The 16,594-nt window shown below is 39.8% G+C and overlaps 1 protein-coding gene across 1 annotated transcript; it reads left to right on the top strand.

Moving 5' to 3' along the window:
• Nucleotides 1-2,923: 2,923 nt before the first annotated feature.
• On the top strand, nucleotides 2,924-16,084 carry cacng4b (calcium channel, voltage-dependent, gamma subunit 4b). Its single transcript, XM_007567219.2, has 4 exons — nucleotides 2,924-3,741; nucleotides 11,723-11,806; nucleotides 14,876-15,016; nucleotides 15,304-16,084. The coding sequence occupies exons 1-4, from the start codon at nucleotides 3,519-3,521 to the stop codon at nucleotides 15,855-15,857; spliced, it is 1,002 nt and encodes a 333-aa protein (XP_007567281.1). The 5' UTR covers nucleotides 2,924-3,518; the 3' UTR covers nucleotides 15,858-16,084.
• The last annotated feature ends 510 nt before the right edge of the window (nucleotides 16,085-16,594 follow it).

Here is a 16,594-nt window from a genome sequence, read left to right as displayed (position 1 = left end):
AATGAGAAACTTGAAATAATTTAAAATTTGACTTATCTTGTCAACAACAGAAGCAGATTTAAGACGTTCCCATTTCCAGGGAAGGAAAAGCACAAGAGAATCTCTTGTAGCTCATTTCTGACCTTACACATTATAAGATTTTAAATGAAACGAACAGATGATGTAGTTATACATTTTAATGACTGCATTACAGATCTTTCTTTAAAAAACAAAAACAACTTCCACTTAAACCCTAATTTTATTACCCTAAAACAAGGGATCGTTTTTTTTTTCCAATAAATCTCAGCATGTTCTCTTTTACGTTGTTGCATTTCCCAACGTTCTCTCTCGTCTCATTTCCCGACAAACTTTTACTTCAGACCAATTTGCAACTTTCTCGGCTAATTACTTTGCCTTCTCTCTCTCTCTCTCTCTCTGTGCCGTTCTTTTAAAAGAACTCTGAACCAAAAAAGCTTTTGTCTTCTTCCTAAAATTCTGTCAGAAATTGGTCTGAATTTTCCCAAATCACTTTAGAGAAAAGAACCCGCAGCAGCTGATGAAGCCTTTAGTTTTCTGGCTCAAAAGGGTTTGATAGGTCGGCGTGTGAATGAGTGATGCACTACCAGGCAAATTATACTTTCTTTCACTGGATCGGCTAGACTGGCAACCCCTGAAAACTCAAAGAAAAGACAGCGCAATTAGAGCTCGCTAATGATGCTATAAGAACCAAATTTGCAAGTAAAAAAAAAAAAGAAGAGGTCACAGAAAACATTGGTGTTTGACATAAAGCCAAAAGAGGAAAACAGCATCAGAAAGACGGAAGCTGGCGAGAGGGAAGACATCAATTAGTCGAATAAAATCGCAAAACGGCACCAGTGATTTCTCAAGCTAAGCATGATGGGAAAAAAAGAGAGAGAGAGACAGATAGGAATAAACCAAACAGAATCTCTGAACTAAAACTGACAATCATAATTAAATTCATTATCTGTGGTGCCCCAGTAGCCCCTTCCTCATGACCGCATCCGCTTTGGTCAAGACGGCTTTCAAAAGCTCATGTTGATTCACAACGGCTCTTTCATGTGTTTCTTACATGTGCGAAAGCAGCCCAAGGACAATATGCTCGGAAAGCAAAAACAGGCTAAGATGAAGAGGATCCGTCAGGTGGAAGGAGGGCTGCGCCCCCAGCAGGACAGGAAACACTGAACACGACCCACGGCTCTGGCCTTAGATAACTCAGATTCATGTTGCTTTTAATTGGCAACATGAGTTGCTGTTTGTGGCAGCGAGCTTCTGTGCAGTTCGGCGATTGGCTTCTGGATTTCTTTGATTTGTGGTGTTTCTCTGGAAAACTTTATTGGACTTCTCTTCAGGATATCGGTCTTTTCGGGGGGGTTGAGGGTTTTAGGTTCGTGGTTTTGATCATTTGTTCAAGCTTGGGTTTTTTAAATAAAGCAGTCGGAATAATATGAGCTTTGTAGCTCATATTTGCTCTCATAAAAATCACACACATTTCTTTGTACCTGCACACTGTCATCGCCCCATATTCAGCCAGTCCACTGCATTCATTAACCCCACAATCAATAAATAAACGTAAACAACTTAGCACACTCTGATTGGCTGAACCCAAAATGTGACTCCATCTACTGCAGTTATCCAACTACAGGTTTTTCTTCCCCTCAACTTTCCATTAATACATAAGTATGTAGTCAGTGACCTCATAGTCAATCACCTGATGTACGCAGATGATTTGGTAATCAGAGTTTGGGTAGTAACTATAGTTACATATTCTCAGTTACATTTACCTTTTTGAAAAAAATGTACTTTTAGGAGTATTTTTTTTATAACGCTCCACGTTTTCCTTTTACTTGAGGATAATTTTTTGGATACTCTACAAACAGTGCTGGTCTTCAGAAACTGTTAAGGATATGCTCCAAATATGATTATGACTTTGACTTCAAGTATAATCCCAAGAAGAGCGAGACGTAAAGCACAGAAGTGTCTGATGACCCCTGACTGTCTGATGCTGTTCTCGACATATTTGGGACATTAAATAGTCGGGTACCATATGACGTAAGCACAAGCTAACATGCTAATATGAAAAATTTTGGAGCTTCAAAAGTAGCTCCTTTTTAAAGCCTTTATTGCTCCTCTGTAAATCTGTGGCGGAGGCACAGAAGAAGCAGCACGTAGAAACTTTACGTGGCGCACAATGACGGTGTGGCTACAACTCGACGCTGGGAGCCACCTGTCTGTAAATACCGCCGTGCTCAGGAATCTTCTGTCTATATTATCTGTCATACAATAGCATAAATGCAATGTTAGCAAAACCTGCACTGAGTTCAGTCAGATTGGCGTCGTCGTTTATTTGTGGCTCGGTGAAAACGATATTGTGTTTTGTTTTTTGTTTTGTTGTTGTTTTTTTGGAACCTCTTATTTATCTGTATGACTTTCTTTTATATAACGTTGAGCTTTTTAAAGAGACAGAGACCCATTTTCAAGGCGCTAAATCAGGAAGTGACATTTCTTTTAAGTTATATTTGACATACAGCATTTTGATAACACTGATTATGCTATAAAATGGGAAACATTGTGCTATGCGCCTGGGAAACACGTAACACTGCCCCTTTAAAAGAAAGACTGTACAAAACTATTCTGAAATAAAATGAACATCTTCAGTGCCGCCAGCATTATCTCTTTTTTTAATGAGTTGCACACCACACCTTCAACTTCAAAGTAATTTTGATGCATATTCTTTTCCCGAACAGATGTCTTTTGCTTTTACTTTTTTTCTTCTTCTTTAAACTCGCTGCTTAAAAGTCAAACGCAAATCAGATTTTCCTCTCCTCGTGCACTAATGTAGACATTTTGAAGTAGGGATTAGCGTTCAGCTGATTTAGTTGACTTCAGTGTTTTCCCTGTACGTTTTTTTTTTTTCTTAAAATCCTCCTCAAGTCATCACCGTTTGAAGCAGCATCTCTTTTTGCTCTTGGTGGTGTTATGTTTCCTTGTCACTCATTTCCGCTCTCGGTTGGCTTAAAGCGCTGGAAGGTGTGGCCTGGATGCACCATCCATTGTGCGCTTTAATGCCAAACAGTAAACTGAGAAGAGAAGCGTCTCTGCGGCTGGTTAGTGCACATTTGTGTTTGTTTTTTTTTCTTCTTTCTTTCTTTCATTCTTTCTTTCTTCCTTTCCTTTTTTAAGCTATTAATCTACCGACAAAAAACTTTACAGGCTCGTCAAACGATTTCTATTACTATTATTATTATTTCCACCTGTGGCTTTTCTAATCGTCGCCTTCAGCGGAATAATAATAAAAAGAAGCTGTGCAGATCTCAGCTCAGCGTGTCTCTCGTACAGAACTCTGATTGAAGTTTAAGGAGCGGGGGGGAAGAAGAAAAAACAGAAAAAAGGAACTAACCGAGAAAGGGTCGACTCTTGGTCTTTGGCAGCAGCCAGCGATTTCTCCACTGTGCATCAATGCGCCTCTCGCTGCGTGCGTAAACCGCTGGTGGAGGAGGATGCTCACAGCATGAGACGCCATGGCATGGTGTGACCGAGGGGTTCAGACTCTGCTGGCCATCGCGGGGGCCTTCGCCGCTTTCAGCCTGATGACCATCGCCATCGGCACCGACTACTGGCTCTACTCTCGGGCGTACATCTGCAACGCCACCAATGTCACCGCCGACGACACCCAGATGCAAAGCAAGAAAGTGAAAGGGGACCTGACGCACTCCGGACTGTGGAGGATCTGCTGTATTGAAGGTAAAAGAAAGACAAAATTATATATATATATGAAAGAGGGCTAAGGTTTGAAACTCCTACGTCTTTCTATCTTTTCTTCCTTTTTCCTTTCTTTCTTTTCTGGCGCACATTGCATCTCATTCTTTGAAGTAAATATCAGAATTGTAGCTAAACGTGAAAAGTTGTCTGCTCAAAATAGAAGAAGAAGAAAACAGGACTAAGAAGATGTTTAAAAGCCTAACTCAATAATTATACTCTGGGGTGGAAATCATCATTTTAGTGATCAGTCATCTTTTTTTTAAACCATAAAGAAGCACAGCCCATTTGTTCAGCAGATGTTTGTCGTTTAGTTCTGCATATTGCCTCTGATCCCCGAGGAATTCTGGGCGTCTTGTGTTTGGAGAATAGATCAATATTTTATTTATTTATTTATTTATTTATTTGACGTTTGCACATTCCACTGACCGTCTAATTGGACCGAAGCCAAGTCACTGGAACCCTTTGGCTGATTTTCTGTTGTCCTTTTGTCCTCGGTTCTGAAATTTTCCCTGTGAATTTTGTTTTGTTTTGTTTTGTTTTTAGCCATATTATAAAACCAAATATTTTAAAGCAAGGCACTAGTTTTTAACAACGTATTAGAGAAAAAAAACAAAAAACATAATGAATAAACTAATAAATAAAAAGTGCCAAATCATAAAAAAAAGGAAACAACAAAAATCACTTTAAATAAAAGTAAAATGCAGATTTAAACACATTAAGCAGCAAAGACATGATAAAAATGAGCTGGGAAACGAATTTTTCCTGAATATTGTCTCCCGTTGATCATTTCTGGTTCTGAGAATGCTGTGGGCCGGTATAACATGATCAGTGCTGCTGGTGTTGGTCAGGACTCTGGCAGCAGCTTTTGGGGTGAGCTGAAGCTGCCCCACCAATTTATTCTTGTTCTTGTTCTGTTTTTATGCGTAGAACCCAGCAGAGACATCCCTGCAGTAATCAAACCTACCGAGAATAAAAAAAGTTTTTTATTAGGGCAGATCTGTTCTGTCTGAGCTGTTTCAGCAGGCAACACGCCTCGCAGCCTCACAGTTCTTGTTTCATCACGGCCAGGCGTCTGCCTGCAGAATTACACGAAATAAACCAAATAGACCATACAGTAGTTGACATTTTACAAATTCAATATGGAAAACAATGCATGAATGCCCTATGAGTTTAAATAGAATATGCAATTTTAAAAAAAATCGTAGTAGCTACGGGGGTGAGGCTTTATATTAATTACACCTTTGTGCTCAAGCCTAAGTAGTTTGTCAGAGAAGATCAATATTACTGCCTTGTTAATAAGATATGAGCTAAATCATTTCCTGGAGCTAATTTTTAGCATGGAGTCTGTAATTAGGGCTGACTGACTGTTCTGCCTCACTCTGACCAAATTGGATTAAACCTGGATTGAATTGGACTGTGAGTGTATTTCACTTGGATTGACTCCAGTTAATCTGTAGAAAAATGTAAATGTGTGACTACGCATAGATCGGGTTTGCATTTGTAAGCCTCTTATTTTGTTGTTGCTCTTGTTCTGTCGACATTTAAACCAGATATTTACAGAATTTATCCTAGACGTCTACGAGCCATTTAGACATTGTTCAGACATATTTTGAAAATAAAATGGTTTTTTTTTTTGTTTTGTTTTTTTGCATTAGTGGCCATTTTTCAACAGCAGATGAAGAAGGGCAGAGAGAGAAGGGGCAGATATGCAGCAAACGCTTTGAGGCTGGGAATCGAACTGGAGACCACTGCGTTGAGGAAGATAGCATCTGCATTTGTTCTACCACTGAACAACATGGCGCCCCGTTCAGGGATTTTAATTTTTTTTTATATAAAAAGCACTCAGTGAGGAAGTTAAGTGGAAACATAGATACAAAATTAAAGTGGTGTGAGAATTGTGCCCTGAGGAACCCCTTGTGTGAACTTTGCTTTGCTTCATAATCACAAAAATAATAACAGCAAAGCGGTTACCAGATAATCTCACAAGGACTCGGATTCATAATTGTTAAGACGAATGTCTTCGGAAACCATCTGAGAGATTTTTGTTTTGAAACCTCCAGATTACACTTTAAAAAAAAAGGGTGTGATTCCTCCTGTAGCTGCAAACAGTTTAAGGAAACAGTTTCTGTAAATATGACGTATTCTTTGTTTTTCAATTTTCACATCAGAGCGCAGCTTAGCGGTTTGCATTTCATCCGTTTAGCGTGTGTCACTCACTGAGAGCTGACAGTGTTGTGGCTGCTGGAGTCGACGCGAAGAGGCAACACTTTCCAAGACGTTTAATCATTCGCTCATGAATACAGTCATTATAGTTAGAGTCAGACTCCAGGCTCAAAGTCTGTACGATTATGAGTCATCCTGGAATTTCATGTGGAAGGAAGAAAAAAAAAAAAAGAAAGAAGAATTGCAATGCTATTTATGGATTTCATGTAAAGTTAATCAAAAGACACCATCCCTTCTCTCCTTGCACTTTGTAAGAAACTGCAAGAGACTTGAAATGGATTGCAGAGTGTTCCTAAACATCTCTTCCCAGCCAGCTCTTAAGGCTGAAGAGGGGCGCTGAAAAAAAAAATCTCTTAAGATGTTTTTTTCAAACACATTTGATACAAAAACACATCTGTGTGGAAAAAACAACTCCAATCAGTGGTTCGGTATGTTAAAGTGGGCAACCGTATTGCCAACACAAGGAAATTAAAACACTATTTCACTTTCTTCAATCGCCTTTCTGTGGTGTTTCTTTGTTTGTGTCTTAGTGGATTTCCCTGCCTTTAGGCGATTTAAAGTCTAACCAGCTCCATTGGGTAAAATGAGCAGTATAAATTATTGGTTAACCTTAAGGGGATGCTGTCTGACTTTTATTGGAGAAATCATGCAAACACCACGCCTTGTAGAGTGAGCCGGAGGTTTGATGCAGCGAAGCGCTCGAGTAAAATGACTAAAGAAAGATCTCTGACTTAAGGAGGCACTAAGTCTGCCATCACACGGTCAAACCCAGATGATTAGCAGATCTCCATATTCTCCACTGTGGCTGAATCTCGGGTGTCAGAGGTTGTGTGTGTTAGTCTGAACGCCTCAGGAAGATGTCAAAGGCGTCCTCTGAGGAGCGGCGATAGAAATGTGATTCTGGCTTGTGTAGAGGTTGGAGGGGGTCGGGTGGGGGAGCTGGAGGTTGCTATGGTGAAGCTATGCTGAGTAATAAAAGATGGGCTCCAATCTCTCAGACAAATGGGCCCCTATGAGACGCCTCCCCCAGTGAGCTCACTGTGTGAGCAGCACAGCGCTCGGTTCTGCTGCGATACCCCCAATTATTTCCTCATTGGCCTTCTGCGCACATCTCCAGTCCTAACTGCCATCTTCTACTCTACAGACAGAGCAACTTTTGGTTAATACAATGTTATTGTGTTACTGTGTTACTAAAGTGACAGTTTTTGTATCCAATAACACCCTGTATGTTAGTAAATCAGGACTGAAACGATTAATCGTGATGAATCGATAACTGAAATAATCGTCTGCTAATTTGGTAATTGATTAATCGTTAACCAGAGCATGCAGACTAAAACAAAGGCTGCTGTCTGACAGAACAACACACCTCAGAACAAAACTTCAGCCAAAACTGTAAGAAAATGATATGCATTTTGTATTTACAATAATAATAATAATAAAAAAGACACGTCGGTAAATATCTTTTAAGTCGAATCGTTTTTAACTAAAATCATAAAATCTCATATTAAGTACCTTTGATATCTGTTAATCCCAAAAAATAAATGTATACAATAAACAAACCATCCCTACCCTGTATTGACTTTAATTCATTTTGATGTTAGTGGTATATTTTCCAGCTGCTGAAGCATCCTTTACTACAAATGAACCAACATTCACTAAGGGAATGCTACGTCATTGAATTTAAAGCAATACAATAATTTTTTTATTTAAAAAAAATGGAACTGAATTGTTTATTTGCATCTTTTAATGCATTTCTAATGTATAAAAAAGGCTTAAATGGTTAAATGAAAAATCAGCCAAATATCTTTTATTCAATTAATCAATTAATAAGTTTCTAAAATAATTGTTAGTTGCAATTATTATAAGCCATTTTTATGAGTCCTAGTACGAAGAAACTGTCCATTTTGTGAAACACGAAGTCTTGGCATGTTAGTGAAGTACATTTAAAACTCTGACATTAAAAACGAACAAACTACACAAAATAATGCTGATCAAACTTTTTATGTTTTAGTTTAAATAACCAGTGAAGTTTTCCTTTCTTTCTTTAGTCTAACCACTAAGATCCATGAATTCCCAGATGCAGATTTAGTGGCTTTAACATGTAGTTTCACTATGTTGTAATTCACCAGAAGCATGTGGTGAATTACCACCTCAAACACATCGTGGAAAAATCTAAAGAAATCAGCCGAGACATCAGGAAGAGGATTCTGGACCTCCACCAATCTGGTCCATCCCTGGTTATGATTCCCAGATACCAGAAGAAGAACAGATATCATGTTCCTGTGTGTTCAAACAATTATATGCAAACATAAACGCCAAACATAAAGATGGCAGGAATACATTTTTTACAGATATCCCAAAAATTTAAAAAGAAATCCGACTGCCACGTTTAGCTGGAGATGTGCAAGTAGGAAATTGATTTACTTAAACCTGTGGATATTTCTGCACTAATGCTACACAAGGCAGACCTAGCACCACCATGACAGGATATAAGGTGGCTTTTTGTTTATCTTAACTCTCAGAGCCAGCATTTATGCTTAATTATGCTCCAGTTATGATTGATAAAGTTGTGGATTTAGCAAATTGTTGTCTTCTGTGACCAAGCTAACTACCATTAGAAAAACAGGCAATTTATATCTTTAAATATCTGGAGTGAAACTAGACTTTGATATCAGATGTTGCACATTGCATCGTCTGACATTCATTTAGTTAGACACAAACTAACCGAGGTCCCAGTAAACACTTTATCACTGCAGATATTACGACCTTTTGGAAATAAATTGAATTCATGAGCAGGACAGAAAATTTTTGTTAATATATATATATATTTTTTTACCAGTTCTCACTTGGAAAAATCCAGTGAAAGTTGCAATTTCACCTTGAGAAATCAACTTCCTGAATCTCAACACTCAATCCTCACACTTAAAAATGTCTGAAGCTGTGGTAATGTGCTGCTTGTTTACACTGCTGCTGGTTTTTAATCTCATTGTATGAGTCACACACATAACGTCGTAATGCTGTGTTTATACAGCAACGTCGCTGCTTTTCAAACTGGGAACTGGAAGATGGCTGAGATGAACGTGATGCCGATTCTAACCACGGAAACCCTGATGATTTAAAAATGCCACTTGGGTTTTCTTTGTTTTCTCAGATGTAAACTCAGAAACCCCAACTTAGAAGTTTTAAAGGGACGAGCTATAAATTCAGAACGTACTCAGCCAGCTTGTTAATAAAACATTGATTGAGCTTCGGCGCTAATTCAAGGTGCTTGTTTGAGGCGTACATTTTAAAAAGGAAGCTGGAGGAAATTTAGAGAGGAAAGCAATCTGAAACATGTCAGGGAAGTGTTTGAGCCCCGATGGTGAAGAGAGAGAGAGAAAGGGAGAGAGCTGTGAAAAAGACAAGATGACTGTTGAAAGAAACTGAAAGACAGAGCTTGAGATAGGGGAGCAAACAGTCTGAGCCTGTTTCATCACTTAATCCCCGAATTTCTTTAATTTTCTTTCTCTGCTGTCTCAGACATCAGCCACGAAAATGCTAACTTCACCGAGGAGAATCACATGCAAACCATAAGCAGCAGAGGGACTAAATGACACAACTTAACGCTACATTACTCAACTCGTCAGGTCATTACATGTCTGTCAGTATTTGGGCGATTGCAATGTTTTATCACATACCAAAACGTGTCAGCAGCCGAAGCCGCCAGTGAGACGGCAAAACGCGACGCAGTCGCAGCATACAGAAAGGTAATCAGGCAGAAATTAAACAGTCAAGTGAAAGCAGCTAATCAGCCGGTGCTCTCGCTGATTTCGAGTTTTTAACACCAACTGAGCTCATAGTCGTTCCATAGCGATAAATTAAAAAAGGCAGAGCCACACAGAGTCTGCTGAAAACAAGAGAGAAGCTGTTTTCCACAAAAAAATAGGTTAATAGTGGAGGACTAAGCAACTATTTTGTCAAGATATGGTGTCCATTACACTCCTAAATGAACCTAACGGGTAGTTTCTTCTATTAGGTCGTGTTTTTGATGAAGAAGCCCTCATCAGGATTTCTCTCCAATATTGATCTGCCTCATTTAAGATCAGCCATTTTCTGAACCTGAGTCACATATTACAGTTAAAGCTAACAAAGAGAATACACCTGGTGTGCTTAAGAATCTCTGTACCTTTTGATTTTAAACTAAAGTGGGTCACCTAGTGTTTGTTTCAACCGTGAACCGTGAAGGGAAATCCCAGATTTGTTAGATTCACAGCCTAAAATGTAGTTTAACATAAAGTGCACGCATAAGTAAGCTATGAGTTTCAAAATCTACTTGATCAACTCCAAATACTGGAAGCTGAACACAGTGTTTGGAGTATATTGGCCACGTTTATCATTAGCTGTGTTTCCATCACCAAATGCTCGCAAAACCTTTTTGATATTCCGCAAATGTCGGAAAAATACAATTTCGCAATAGTTGTGTTTCCGTTAGGTAAGAAACGCAATTAAACTCCCACGTGAATAAGCTTCTTCACTCAACACGCCGTTAAAAACATGCCACCCATTCATCCTCCCACCAGCTCTTCGTCTTTTCCAGGAGTAGCAACATCAAGTTGTCGATAACGCGACTCGTGGGATAAGAAATAAGTGTTTCCGTTGCAGTTTTTACTCATTTTGATGCAGTCGAAAAAAATCGCCTCATCCTAGAATAAAAACATTTCTGAAATTAGTGTGTTTCCATTAAGCAAATTTGTTTTCCTAATTCCAGTTTGCGCAATTTTATGTTCAATGGAAACACAGGTCCAAGTAGTCACTATAGTTGTAGAGATAAATGGTCATAAAACGGCTAAAATCTGATAACTTTGTATGAAACTGGACCGGGAGTTGGTTTTGAGCCTGAATTACCCGAAGTGACCTCCGGTTGTGAAATGTTATTGATAAGAGTCAAATAAACATCTTTCCTTACAGTAGATCATTACTCCACTGGAAAGGTGTTTCGGCTTATTACCAAAAGGAAAATAAATAAATTGTGTTGGTGCATGTTGTAGTTGTCTGAAGGTTTTCCTAATTGCACATATTTTTACATCTGATCAAATTGCACAACTGTTTTGGAATTTGAAGATTCGTGAAGAGTAAAAATTCTTTGCCATTTCTTTCTAAACTAAAGCTGAACAGCTTTAGTTTAGCTTTGTTCAGCTCCTTCAGTTCAGGAGTCCTGAAACTCCTGAACTGAAGGAGTTTCATTGTGGTGTTTCGTCACCACAGTGATGAAACTTTGAAATGGTAAGTAGAGCTATCCGACAGCTAACGCGCTGTTGTTTTCTTCCAGAGTGTGATTTGCATTCCAGCCTGTCTGGTCCTCTTCTTGCCATATTTCAGGCTTTGGTACATGTTAATGATCCCCTACGTGTGAAACTTGTGCCTCCGGGGCTTCGGTTTATTGTTGTAAGTCATTCATGCTGGCAGCTAACCGTAAAATAAAGACTCGAATGTCAGAATGGCAGAAACACTGGAGTCAGAGTCTTAATTCAAAGTCTAACCGTTTAATATTTATAATCAGCCAATGTTTTATTCTCTTAAAAGTATGAAGAAATGTTTCTCAGGGAAGAGACTGGATCTTTGAGTAGAAGGTGCTTTGGGAGAGCGGAGATTTAAAGTGCTTTCGATCCTGTTGTAGGGTTTCCAACGTGGCTGGAAGAATATATCGGTGTCCACCGGTTCCTGCTTTCCAGTCTTACCTTTGCTTTTGGCTTCTTCGCAGGTATCAACAAGGGAAGCTGCTTCTGGATCAATCACTTCCCGGAGGATAACGACTACGATACAGACAGCTCAGAGTACATCTTACGTAAGTCAGTGCAACCGCTTCATCTTCAAACACTCCAGCTTTTAATCCACCGTCTTTATTTTTTTGCCCCTCTGTGATGATGGAGTTATCACAAGAGTGCTTAATGTGTCATGACATCTCCATCCCCCCAATAAAAGCCCGATGTCATGACGGTAAGCAGCTCTGCTAGAAAATGAAGCGTTGTGTGATGAGCAACGTGGATTGTGTAAAACAAAGCTGACTTATATGCGTATGAATGCCAAAGTCTCATTTCATGAAAAAAGATGGGTTTAGTTTCAGACGTTCCTGAATAGGGCATCCCATCAAGTTATTTAGTTCTTTATTAGGACAGGTTTACAGATTGACGTGTGGTCTTATGGTGCGTTCACACCAAACGCGTTTTGAGCGTCAGGTGCATCTGGTTTATGTTCACAATCTGTGTGGAGCGTCGGACGCTTGTGAACGCACCATCAGGGTTAGTTTAATTCACATTAAACTATCAAAGTAAACTTTGGGTTTCTCATTAAGCAAAATATATGATAAAATTTAGATTTCTACCTGAGGAAAAAAACAAACAAACTAGGATTTGTGTCATCCAGAGGATCCAAAATATTGACAATATTCCAAGTCTGTATCAGTATCAAATCGATATCGGCCTGGTAAGAAAGATACTTTAATTCCAGATTCCCTCTTGAAATTTTAACTTATTTTTGGAATGGTTTTTTTGTTGTTGTTTTGATTGCCTCTCAAATGATTTTTTGCACTTTATTTTAGGAAATAATGAACACAAATTTATTTTGTTTTTCTATTGTTTCTGTTTATTATGTTAATTTGCTATTCAAATATTTTGTAGACAACTTTTAACTTTGTTCAAATTCTGTCCCAGGTTTTAAGGAAATAATTGATAGGAAAATCCACAAAAACACCAGAAGGCTAGAATTGTAATGATATATCAAACCTAAATAATAAAACGTATCAGTATTGGTATTGATATCAGTAATACTGACCCTGTTTTTATTTGGTATCCCAAAAGAATAATTATCTCGGTTTTAGTTTAGCCCTAAACTTTCCATTTCTTAGTTGTTTTTCCTTTTGTTTCCTTGCTGGTGTGTTTTGGGTCATTGACACGTTGCAGGTTCTGGTCCCACTCCGGCTTAAACTGGTTTTGTTTTGCTTGGGATTCTTTACACAGATGGCCTCATTTTTGTCCACCACCCTCTTATGCATGATAGAATCCATGGTGGAAAGCTCTTACCCCTAATATCCAACCAGACATTTTCTGGAAAAAAACCATATATCCTCTGTTCAGTCTAGCTAATTCAATTCAAGACTCGCCTCCATAAAGAACATTATTCCAGAAGTCCTGGTCTTTCTTGGCAAATTTGATCCCGTTTCTTCTAGAGCAGTGCATTGCTTTTAACACACACATGGAGCTGCATCATAGTACAGAGCAAAGTGGAAGGAGTGGCGCACACATTGGCATAATTGACAGCGCTAAGACCCGCCTCCTCGCTCTGATTGGTTGTTCCTAATTAGCACTGAAAGCACTGGGAGAAGGCATATCAGCTCTTTTTTTTTCCTGCACAGATTATCTGTCTCGTATCAAACTGTCATGATTTCTTAACAGTTTCAACAATTTTTATAAAAGTCACATACTGCAGCTTTAAATCCCTTACCCGACTCATAAGCTGCTACAGTCTTCTTTCTTAAGGCCTCAGATGGTTCTCTGGATCTCATCATGATGCTCACAACGATTTAAAGAGAACACCAAATTTAAATAATCTCAGATATTACTTTGCACTATTACTACATTTTTAGGTGAAGTAAAAGAGACTTACTGAAAACAATGTGGAAGTTACTGTAGTCTGTAGGGCAGAGTGCGTCTCAGAGTGTCAGTCATCAGCGTGTGAATGTGTGCATGAATGGCTGGATGTAGTGTGAAGCGCTCTGGGGTCCTATGGACTTGATGAAGTGTTACACAAGCACAGACCATTTACCATTTAGCATTCAGTGCTGCATGAATCAGCCGGTCAGCATGGGGTAGCCTCCCCCACATTTCCCACATCCTGTCTGGCAGCAGTTCACCACCTTCAAGCCACAAAGCCATGGCAAGCAAAGCAAAAACTAATATCATGTGCTAGGAACAAAACCGCCACGATTTATTTTGTGGTCAGTTTCATAGGTGTGGTATCAGCTAACATGGAGTAAATCATTGTACAATGCCAGGTTTTAATTTTTACACCATTAATATAACGTTTGTCCATCAGAAAACAACACTAATGTGTTGAAACACCTTTTGATTTTAATTCAAAGTGTATTTGACACTCAAAGTCCAGTTGTCACAGCAGGATTGGCCTCATTTCAGAGAACAACCCATTGTCTTACAAGAAGACAATACCTTAAGCTAAAGGTTGCAGGCAGGTTAGCTAGTCACAAGAAAAACCTGAATGTTTTTCACAATATGAATGAAAAATACACCATGGAAACTTATTCTGGAGGATGTCAAGAAGCTGTCAGTATACAGAAAGAGCTGCAGGGTTTTCTGCCAAACTTGTGTTCTTGTAACACTACTGTCCTGTGTTGGTCATGTGTCCAGACTAAGGCCTGCCTACAATCTCCCAAAGTATTGTGGAAGAAGATATTCTGGTCTGATGAAACAAAACGTTTAACTTCTGGGGAACCAGAACTTTTGACTTCTTGATCCGGCGTCACTTTTTTGAAATGGAACTGGATTTGTTCTCAGGATGGATGAAATAAAGTTCCAATGAAGTTCCAAATACTGATGATTTTAATGATGACACTCATCAAAATATAATGTTTCTTACTGGTTTTTATCAATTGTTTACTGTATGGCGTCTTTAATAACTTTGTTTTTTTGTGTGTTTTTGGGACATAAAGCACATGTGCTGTACAAATAAACCTGATTGATTAAATCGAATGTGATTGTTTCCAAAGCGTCTGTTTATGTTTCATAAACTGTGAAAAGATTGTGGTTTCACACTTCTACCATCCACTGTGTGTGCCCTCATTAAGCACACCTACACCGGCCATTCATATTACACATTGCTTTACTCTGTCATTTTTGTACAGGTATAGTCCGCGCATCGAGCCTCTTTCCGATTCTCAGCACCGTCCTCCTGATGCTGGGTGGCCTGTGTGTCGGAGTTGGCCGTTTATACACCAGGAAGAACAACATCTTGCTCAGCGCAGGCATCCTGTTTGTGGCTGCAGGTAGGACAAGTCTGACAGCCAGCATCACATACACAAACCTGGATGATGCTAAATGTATTCCACCCAAATACACTCTGAACAAAAAATAGACTTTTTTTTTGTGTGTGTGTGTGTGTGATTCTTGTAAATATCACAGAGAACACGGAAAGGGCCGGTCTTCTTTACACACACATGCTGTTGTCACAACAGAAAGCAAGAGAATTTACACACCGTGTCATAATCTGAAGGCAGAGTTTCTCTTTTTAGCTTTTACCAACGACCATCTGCGTTCCTGTGCCTCTCCACAGGCCTCAGCAACATCATCGGCATCATTGTTTACATCTCCAGCAATGCCGGGGACCCCAGCGACAAAAAAGACGAGGACAAGAAGAACCAGTACAACTACGGCTGGTCCTTTTACTTCGGCGCCCTCTCCTTCATCGTGGCGGAGTCGGTGGGCGTACTCGCCGTCAACATCTACATCGAGAAAAACAAGGAGACGCGATTCCGGGCCAAGCGGGACTTCATCAAAGCCACCTCGTCCTCTTCGCCATACTCCCGCATACCAAGCTACCGCTACAGACGGAGGCGTTCGCGCTCCAGTTCCAGATCGACCGACCCATCCCGCGAAGCTTCCCCCGTGGGAATGAAGATGGGCGGCGGGTCTGGAGGCGTGGGGCTGGGGATGGGTCTGCCCATGGGGGATATATCCATGTACACGCTGAGCAGGGACCCTCTGAAGGGCGGAAGTGGGCCCGCGGGGCCGTACAGTCCCGAGAGGAATACCGGGTTTTTACAAGTGCACAACTGTTTCCAGAAGGATGTGAAAAACGGGGCGAACCGGAGGACGACCCCCGTATGAGGCCTGGATCTGGTTCCTGGGTTGAGCGGTGCGCTTTATTAAATGTTGTGATGAGAAACAGCAGTTTGTCACACGACACGTCACAAACGATTTTATTATATGCCGAGGTGAAAGAAGTGGGACAGTTTACATTCCAAGAATAGAACTAAGTTTACAAAACTACATTTTGTTTCTGAGCTTTTCTGATATCATATTTAAAGGGGCAGTATTATGCGTTTTCCAGGCCTAAAAACATGAAACATGACTTTAAAGAAATGTTACTTTGTAATTTAACACCTTGAAATTAGGCGTCTGTCTCTTTAAAAACATCAGATTTTTCTGAAACTCCGCCTTCAGGGAGTCATTACAATGTCGCTCCGCTTTTAACCCTTTAATAAAGTTTTTACCACCATTTCACTGAGAAGTAGCTGCTATAATAAACTCAGCTAATTGCTGCCAGCTAGTCTGAAGGTGCCAAGTGGGGGAGCTGCAGCCGCGGGGCAGGTCTGCTCTGTGAGGTAGATGCTCAGAAACCGCAGCTCCAAGGAGCTTCTCAAAGGCGGACCTGGGTCTATCCAGGCGTTCTGAACAGCTGAACGGCTGCCACAGCATTCCTGGTATGTTTATGATTAGGGAATAACATTATAACATGATAAAAAAAAAAAAAAGTGGATTTTACATAACACCGCCCCTTTAAATAGTGGCCGCAGGTAGATGTAGCATTGTTTCATGAAAGTCATGTTAAAATATTTTAACTA

Source organism: Poecilia formosa, unplaced genomic scaffold (genome assembly GCF_000485575.1).
Source record: "Poecilia formosa unplaced genomic scaffold, Poecilia_formosa-5.1.2 Scaffold205, whole genome shotgun sequence".
In the NCBI taxonomy this organism is placed as follows: domain Eukaryota; kingdom Metazoa; phylum Chordata; class Actinopteri; order Cyprinodontiformes; family Poeciliidae; genus Poecilia; species Poecilia formosa.
Note: the sequence above shows the minus strand (reverse complement) of the source record. Positions and strands in the feature narration are given on the sequence as shown.

Coding starts and splice junctions, on each gene's coding strand:
- cacng4b (XM_007567219.2), top strand. CDS start 3,519: ATGGCATGGTGTGACCGAGGGGTTCAGACTCTGCTGGCCATCGCGGGG. Junction 3,742..11,722: donor GAGGATCTGCTGTATTGAAG/GTAAAAGAAAGA, acceptor GCTTCTTCGCAG/GTATCAACAAGGGAAGCTGC. Junction 11,807..14,875: donor CAGCTCAGAGTACATCTTAC/GTAAGTCAGTGC, acceptor ATTTTTGTACAG/GTATAGTCCGCGCATCGAGC.